This window comes from Myxine glutinosa, chromosome 1 (genome assembly GCF_964187855.1).
Source record: "Myxine glutinosa chromosome 1, kmMyxGlut1.1, whole genome shotgun sequence".
NCBI lineage: Eukaryota > Metazoa > Chordata > Myxini > Myxiniformes > Myxinidae > Myxine > Myxine glutinosa.
The window spans coordinates 243,528,158-243,537,051 of record NC_136261.1 but is presented as its reverse complement, the minus strand read 5'-3'; the positions used below and the strand labels follow the sequence as shown (position 1 = coordinate 243,537,051).

Below are 8,894 nucleotides of genomic sequence, written 5' to 3'. Positions count from 1 at the left end.
CTTGTAGATGTTGTTGTAGATGTAGATGTAGATGATGTAGATGATGTATGTATCTGATGATGTGTAGATGTGATGTGTAGATGTGTAGATGATGATGTGTAGATGTGTAGATGATGTGTAGATGATGATGACTTGTAGATGATGTGTAGAAACATCTGAAAGATGATCAAGAGAAATGGGAGGCACCTGAGCTAAATTTCAAGTGTCATAACAAAGGGTCTGAATACTTATGTAAATGTGATATTTCAGTTTTTTCTTTTTAATAAATTTGCAAATTGTCTTGTCTTGTCTTGTCTTCCGGACAGTCGAATGATCGATTTCAAATTGTTTGTAGATCTTTTAAAATCCATTCCCAGACTCGTAGGCATCTATAACCTTCTTTCTGAAGGCCTCAGAGAGCTCTTTTGATCGAGGCATGGTGACGCCGCACACTACAACAACAAAGAGCAAACCAAACTAAATGTCTGAGGTTTAAATAAGACAGGTTCCTCCAAGATCCTCTCCAACGATGTTCTAATCATTTACACCTGAGCTGGTGCACCTGATTCTAATTTTAGGTATTTGAAGTAGTGATAAATGTAGGGGTGTACTTACTTTTTCCACGTGCGAAATTTGCATTCATGTTTATTTAAATTATACAATGGACTACAAAATGTAAATGTTTCATGATATTTGTTATATTATATCAGCTTTATCTATCAATATTGGTGAAATGAAGATCAAATAGCTGTATGTTGAAAAAGTCAAAACTTTACATGGGGTGTACTTACTTTTTCACGTGACTGTACGTGCGCACACGCGCGCACGCACACACACACACACACACACACACACACACACACACACACACACACACACACACACACACACACACACACACACACACACACACACACACACACACGGCACTTTTTGACTGATATACCTCCAACAACATTATTAAATCATTACGGTTGGTGTACATACTTGTACCAAGTTTGATTTAAATCCCTTCAGCCATTCTCAAGTATCAGATTTTTACCTGACATAACCTCTGACCTTTGATGCCGAAATCTAATCAATTCATCTTTGCCTCATCGTATATACTTTTTCCAAGTTTGGTCAAAATCCAATCACTAGTTCACAAGTTACCGCATTGCAACAGAATTTGTTCCCAACGAGATCTCTGTCCTTTGCCGTCTTGACGTCTTGACCCAATAATTTACCTAATCCATTTACCTTTACATCATTATAAATACAGTTCTGTATTTGTACCAAGATTGATTTAGTTCCCTTCAGCTGTTCTTAAGTTGCCGTTCTTAAACAAAAGCCTATCACGGAAAACGGATGGACAGACGGACAACCCCTAAACATATTGCCTCCACCGACAATAAACACAGCATTGAGAGATTCCCTCACTCCCAAAGGTGAAGCAACAATTAAAAGTTTAAATAGACAAAAAAAAGCAAAAGATGGAGTACCACTTAATCAAAGACCTGCAAAGTGTGGCTGGAGTTTTTCCAGGAGGGTGTAAGTGTCATAGCGATCAACAAGTTTCCACACAGCAGGCAAGGGGTCCAACACAATTAGATGAGGTGAACTCTGCAAAAACTCCTGAAAAGGACACCAATAAGTAAGTATAGCTGCAAGATTCAAAACAAATATTGATAAAGGTTCCAGTTTTTAAGGCACAATCTTGCCTCAACATGCTGCATCATGGTCCGATCCTCTGGAATTCCTTGCTGAGCGCCAATCATTACATCAGTGAGCTTGTGCACAAGGACGTCAAATGGACCTTGGCGCCATAGGGAACGGCTGCCATCAACCTGGAAATGCACGATTGCCAAAAACATGTGGAAATAAACTCTTAGCAAACAACACTGGCATGAAAATCCAATTTTCTTTTGAATTCTAATAGTATTATTATTATCAAGTACAAACAGTCTGTGTGTTTGTTCGTTTACCATCCCAGTGTTTGGCTGATCCTGACCAAACTTGGTATGCGTATCCACGGACAACCAAGAGAGTGTTCTAAGGAGGATCAACATCATGATCCAATGGAGGTTTGTTCAGGTCAAAATTTCAAACTGTCGCTGAAAGTCACGATGATGTATTGCACAGCTGTTGAAGACCTCTTAATAAGCGAGGAGATTAAAAAAACAAAAACGTTAAACGGACGAAAGGTGTCAATAGTGTCGAAAGACAACAGGTTTGCAATTCTGGCAAAGCACAATGTCATATAAATTTTAACGTTTTAAACTGACAAAAGTGGGCGTGGCTAATAAATTAATCCTTTTGAGAATTGCTCCACCAAGAGGTGGTGGGCTTGGTGGTGTCGAGCTGTAAATAACATATTTTTGTTTGGCACTCATGGGTGTCCAGGTTACTTTCCAAATGCTGCTCAGAATTTTTTTTCCAGAGTATAGATGGGCACTGCTGGGTCTGTTTGCCCATATAAATTCCATGATGGCAGCCCAACGACTTATAGATGGTTATGGCACCCATTATTATTATTATTATCATTATTCATGCCATAGCCACTTCTGGTGGCCATTGGCGATAGAAAGCATGTGCATGCGATCTATCTGTAAGCTATAATCTTGGGGGGCGCTACTCCGCACCAGATGTGGAATTCCCAGTGCACTGGTACTCATTTCGCCGATCTCGGAAGGATGACAGGCCGAGTTAACCCCACCTGGTGTTAATTCAACAGCCGACCAGGATTCAAACTCAGGACCCTAGGATCCCAAGCCAGCCACCCTAACCGCTAAGCCAACACCAGGCATATGACACCTACACTACTCACAATAAGTTAGGGATATTGTGGGATTGAGTTTATTAATTTTTTTATAGGGGTTAGGGTTATGGTATTGAAATCAAGAATGCTGTGTTTTGTCACACTCATTAATAACCATAGAATTAGGAGCAACAACTTTTTTCAACATAATTAATACACAAAATCAACCACACCGAAGCACCTGCCAATATCCCTAACTTATTGTGAGTAGTGTATATCACCACCATATAACACGGCATGTATGCTTTAATGGATCACTCAACTTTCTCCCGTACTTAATCCCAATCAGTCATATTTGAAGAAAAATAATAATAATAAAATGAGCATCTGTGCAGAGAAACGTTCTTCTAAACTGGGATGGCCACCACCAACTTAAAGTCCTCCTTCACCCCTTGCCATATTAATAATAAAAAAAGATGTAAAAAAAATTCATACCTCAACAAGTTCCAATCTTCTATTCCTACAGAAAAAATAAGCACATTATTCCTGAAAATATAAGTTTATACAAAATCTTATGCACAATAAGTATGCAGCAGAAAGTATCGATACCTGCAAGCTTCTGCCAAAACACCAAATGCAAATTTCTTCATCTTCTTCTTGCTGATCCAGAGACCAATACGTCTGTGCTGAAGCTGTTTGGGATGTTCCACGGTTGTGTGCATCTGTGGGTAAGTTATGATCGACATGTTGATTGACAAAGAGGACCAGATGTCTCAATTTAGAGATTAAAACATAAAATAACAATTCTGCTCAATTGTATAGACCACCACTATCATTACTTTAATGGCCACAATTACTCCCACGCTCTTGTGGGGTCGCCTGCGAAATGATTTTGGTCCATGTCTTTCATGAACAAGGTGGCCAGGCCTGATGTTCATCTGGGGCAGGAAATCAGGATTTTCTTTTTCCAGGGTGCATGTTTCACATGCAAGGCGATTCATCAACGTGTGCACCGCACCATTCATTTGTCCTGGAGATCCGTCTGGCCAGCACTCGTCATTGGTGGTAATTCGCATAAAATAGGAAGTTATCGCCGGCATCCTGAACAAATTACAAATTTCTGCCTTACTTAGAAGGCAATTGCAAAGCACCCTCTTGAAACGAATCAATTTAAGCAGCAACGATTAGGATGACGACTAAACACACATGTACAGCTTTTCCTATTGTAAGAGACACAGATTATGATTTTGAGCTCCTTTTTCTGCATCATCACCTTTGGCGGAATTGACTATTGTTCTGAAGAATGATGCACGTACTTGACACAAGATGATCATGGTTCTGGTCTTGGAACTGAAGTTAAATGACGTCTCATTAAAAATTTAGACTTTTATGCATTACAGTACATAACAGGAAAAGTGAACGTACAAAGCATCTTCAATAAATGACAAAGCACACCAGATGCAGGTGGGAAAGGGAAGCGTTGGCCAAAAAATATATTAAAATATGAGTTGCTTCCAAGAAACTTCAACGCAGAAGGAAGCCATTCTGCAACATCAAGCCTGCGCTATCATTGCCAACATATGGTTGTTTGTCCGTGTCTGTGCTCAATCCTTTTTAAACACCCAGCGTCAAGCAAGGATAGCAGCATGTACCATTTTAAAAAGTCTTTGGTAAGACTCTGCCAAAGTTCAAACTGCCAACCTCCCAGACAGAGCGGGTGCTCCACGAGGCCCTACACAAAATTTGTGACACTGAGGGGTGGGGATGTTTGCTGGAGCATTCGAATGGGTGGAGGGTGTCAGAGCCACCGTCACGTACGTGACACTATCTCGATCTTCATGGGTGCAGCCATCTTGGATTTCCCTTCAGCATGACGGGGCATGTTAATTTAGAATTATTTTACGGTTGGTTGAATTCGTTTAAAAATGGCAGAGGTGCTGCTTAAATTATTAGTTTGAAACGACGAGAGTGCATTTCTGAAAAGGAGAAAGCAAGAAGTTCAACTGGGAGTTTGTAAAATTTGGAGGAATCTGATGGGCAACACTATCACATTGACCAAGCTGTCAGATACCACTGATTAAAAAAACAAAAACCGAGCAGAATGGAAGCTGATCACAATTTTAACTACAGGATGAGTCAGAAGTCCCAGGACACGGTTTTAGCTGCTTATACAACATTTTTTTATACTATCTACCATGGTGAGTCATAAACCCCAGGAGTAATAACATATTACAATAATAACAGGGGTAATAATAACATATTATTACAGTAATACAACATTTACAAAACCTCCTTACACATCAAGTGCATCCGTATGCATCCGCCGTTACCGCGGAACAACATAACTTGTCAAAAGCTGTCAACCCATTTTCATGATCTACATCTGACAATTCAGAAATGACAGTTGGTTTATATGGTTGCATGTGAAGATCTTCTTTCATTGTGACACAACGATGAATACGAAACACCCAACTCTGCAGAACGTTTCCGTAATTGTTTTTTGGAGATCTGCGAACGGATGTTTTAATGTTTTCAATTCCAAAATCACAAATTTTTGGTCGTCCACTGCATTTGCTGCCGAGTACATTTCCAGTCTCCCGTATCGAATCATTGGTATCTCCCTTGATGAAGCTGATTCTGAGGGCCTTTCTCTCTCTCACCGCAGGCAGGTAGGTGGCCTTTCTTTCTTCTACCGACTCTTCTCTGGCCTTGCTTCCCCTGCTCTGTCTGTGCTCTGCCCCCCAAATATTCCTACAGGTCGCACAAGATCGGCCAGCAACCCTCTTCTGGTGAAACTGTCAAAATCAAGACTCTTTGCTCACCTTCAATCGTTCATTCCTCTTTTCTCCCGCCTCTGAAACAATGTCCCACACTCTCTTCAATCCCTCTCCTCCCTCCAGGTCTTTAAAACAGCTGTTCACCACCATCTCTCATCTTCCCCCATTTAAAAACCTTGATCTTTTCTACCCCCGTTAATACACCCCAAATCCACCTCTTTCGATCTCCTGAAATTCCCAGTAGTGTCTACTTGTTTAATACCGTGTACCCCATCCACTCCCCAGCCCTCTCCCTTCCACAGAACTACTGACGTCCCTGTTCTCTACTGTTGTGCTTGTGTGCTTCCCTCCCTCTCCCCCTCTTGTCTGCCGTTCCCTTTATTTTATGTTTTATGTCAGTTTGTTTTTGTGTTGAATGTGTTTGCTCTTACACGAGGCTAGACTCTGCATTAAAATAAATAAATAAAAAGTCTGAAATGCCTTTCCCCCCGCCCCAAATATGAAGATTTGATGTTGAAGGTGCTGGCTTTCCAAAACGCTCCTTGAAGTCTTCTTGCACCTGTTTCAACGTCTTGTTTGTGTTTCTCCTCTCGTGGTTGGTACCCCACCACTGCTACCAGCCTCCCTTCCACTGTAAATGGACTGGTGTCTGCCATCTTGGTTTAAATGTATTATTTGTATTATCTGAAAGAAAAGAAAACAGTATAAATACATGGCATAAACAAATATTGTACAAGCACCTAAAACCGTGTCCTGGGACTTGTGACAACCGGTAGAGTGGCAATCGGTAGAGAGCACACCTCCGCCAGGCTGAACAGTTTACGTTTTGTATCCCACTGATAGGTCGGATCTGGATCCGGACCTGAACCAAAATGACTCGTTATTGTCACCTCATCAACTCATCCACCAAGTTTTGTCATTAGTCGTCCACAACTTTTTGAAATCTCATGGTATATATATATATCGTTTTTTTGCCCCATCTCTGAATGGTGAAGAATCACTTTTTAAAATTCTCTGATCCGGAGTCGAATCGCCTCAAAATTGAATCAATTCGTCCATGTCACAAACCCAAAGTCTTCACCAAAGAAAATAGGCAATCAAAAACACGCATTTAACAGGTAATGTAGACATTTACCTTTGCAAGGAACCGCTCGGCGATTACTCAGCTCAAATAAACTGGATGCTCGAGGCAAACATTCTTTGATGCACAATGCACATACACCGCCCGAGTTTAAACAAGCCCGAGGCGTCAATGTACCGCACACAATGAAAGAAACCAGCTAGCCCAATAAACCTCTGAAGCGAAGGCGGCAGATCACGTTGGTAAAGACTAAAGACGACATTTTATTTTTAAAGAACGTCCGTGCAAGACTGAGAAATAATAATCAGAGGAGACGGACGTGAAGCCACACCCTGTGATTGCTGTCCCTTGACGTGGGTGGATGGATGGACGATTGGACGTATCGGACGCACCGATGGACAAAGGAATGCGTGTTGGACACCGACACACGAAAACTGCCAGTCGCGTCTCCCGCCCAAAGACGCCTCTCAAAGCCGCTAGCCGCTTCAAGTTCAATGGATCAACGGATGGCCATGATCAACATTTTCACTCGGGTTTTATTTTCAAGGCAAATAACGCGCATCGAGCATAATACATTGACAAAGAATGCGAAGCGATACGAAACAATATATTCTGGAATTAGTCGCAGCGCACGCGAAAATAATTCGGCGAGACGCAATGCAATACACCACCTAATGTAATGCGCGTTAACTACATTGCCATGGACGTTCATACAATCCAAAGACGTAAATGAAACAAAAACTCGAACAGACGTCCAACAATGTACGTACATGTACACAAGTACAAGGAAAATGAAACAAACCATTTTTACCATCATGTGGGTGTACCAAAATCACAAAACAGCACCTTCACCTCCAGCAGGTACAGGTACTGCTAATGTACGATTCTTATTTATTTAAGTCCTAAAAGCCGTTTCGCGTGCTTGCAGTATTCATGGGAGGTCGATGCGTGGAGTGACAAAGGATGTGGGTGAGGCGACCAAGAAGGTGGGTGGAGCGACAAAGAAGGTGGGTGGGCAACAAAGAAGGTTGGTGGGGCGACAAAGAAGGTGGGTGGGGCGACAAAGAAGGTGGGTGGGGCGACAAAGCAGGTGGGTGGAGCGACAAAGAAGGTGGGTGGAGCGACAAAGGATGTGGGTAGCGCGACAATGGAGGTGGGTGGAGCGACAATGGAGGTGGGTGGAGCGACAATGGAGGTTGGTGGAGCGACAATGGAGGTGGGTGGAGCGACAATGGAGGTGGGTGGAGCGACAATGGAGGTGGGTGGAGCGACAATGGAGGTGGGTGGAGCGACAATGGAGGTGGGTGGAGCGACAATGGAGGTGGGTGGAGCGACAATGGAGGCGGGTGGAGGGACAATGGAGGCGGGTGAAGCGACAATGGAGGCGGGTGGAGCGACAAAAGGAAGTTAGCTGTTCATTTCGCGTTAAATTGCGTATTCAGCATATTGTCAATGATTCAATCAGATGAATGGATAGCTCAGTCATGCTCCACCCCTTACCCCTCTGGGCGTGGTTAGTAGCCTCTTCAACAGGGGATATCGATCGACAACGTGTACAAAATGCCCGAACTTTTGACGCTCGCTCCCTTGTCATTTACGAACTACTCATGAACATCGACTACCCGTGTGCCAACAGAACAGATTCCTCATCTAACCAGCAGAGGGCAATGCATCACCGTCACAGACACGCCCTCAGCCAATGATATAACCCCAACGAATAAGAATTGGGCTTTCACAGTCCCATCCCATATCATCTCAGCACCAATAGTGGAGCAGAATTCATCATCTTTCAAGCAAATAAGAATTCATCATATATCATAACAGAAGTATAAAGAGCAATGCTATATACCAAAGTGATCATCTGGGTCCGCTCATCTTTATTTATATGTACTGTATATATATATATATATATATATAAAATAAAGTTTTTGTTTGTTTGTTTGCACGCGCTAATCTCCTGAACGGTGAAAGATAGGAGGAAACCTCTGAAACAAAAAATGTCGGGCCGGGCCCCGGGAAGGTTATAGACTAGGTGGCGAGGCCGGTCGAGGCCCATTTCGAAATTAATCTTCTTCTTCTTTAAAAATTCTCTTGAAGTACAACTTATGCACTCAATAGGAATATCTGACCGATTGCGACACATGCTTTCAAAATTCTCTCTCGCGGGGCCCGACAGAAGAAAGAACAAGGAATCGTTGAGCACTAACTGATACCGGGCTCGCGTCAGACCCATGTACAGAAGATTAAATTCATTCAAAAAGAACCCGGACAACGCCGGGTGCATTCAGCTGGTATATATATATATAAGAGAGCTGTTGCG

General features: G+C 42.4%; 1 protein-coding gene across 7 annotated transcripts in view; it reads right to left on the bottom strand.

The window, feature by feature from the left end:
- LOC137435479 (inositol-tetrakisphosphate 1-kinase) overlaps positions 1–8,231 on the bottom strand; it is a 58,394-nt gene extending 50,163 nt beyond the window's left edge. The window contains exons 1-5 of one of the 7 annotated variants that reach the window (XM_068129338.2): positions 8,075–8,231; positions 3,326–3,438; positions 3,212–3,236; positions 1,680–1,805; positions 1,476–1,593 (exon numbers count right to left, since the gene is read on the bottom strand). In XM_068129338.2, the coding sequence (XP_067985439.2) occupies positions 1,476–1,593; positions 1,680–1,805; positions 3,212–3,236; positions 3,326–3,438 (382 nt within the window). In that variant the 5' untranslated portion in view covers positions 8,075–8,231. Of the gene's footprint in view, positions 1–1,475; positions 1,594–1,679; positions 1,806–3,211; positions 3,237–3,325; positions 3,439–3,989; positions 4,062–6,233; positions 6,395–6,628; positions 7,258–7,385; positions 7,530–8,074 lie in introns of those variants that run through there. The other 6 variants (XM_068129313.2, XM_068129321.2, XM_068129330.2 and 3 more) reach the window with 6 other exon arrangements.
- Positions 8,232–8,894: the final 663 nt, after the last annotated feature.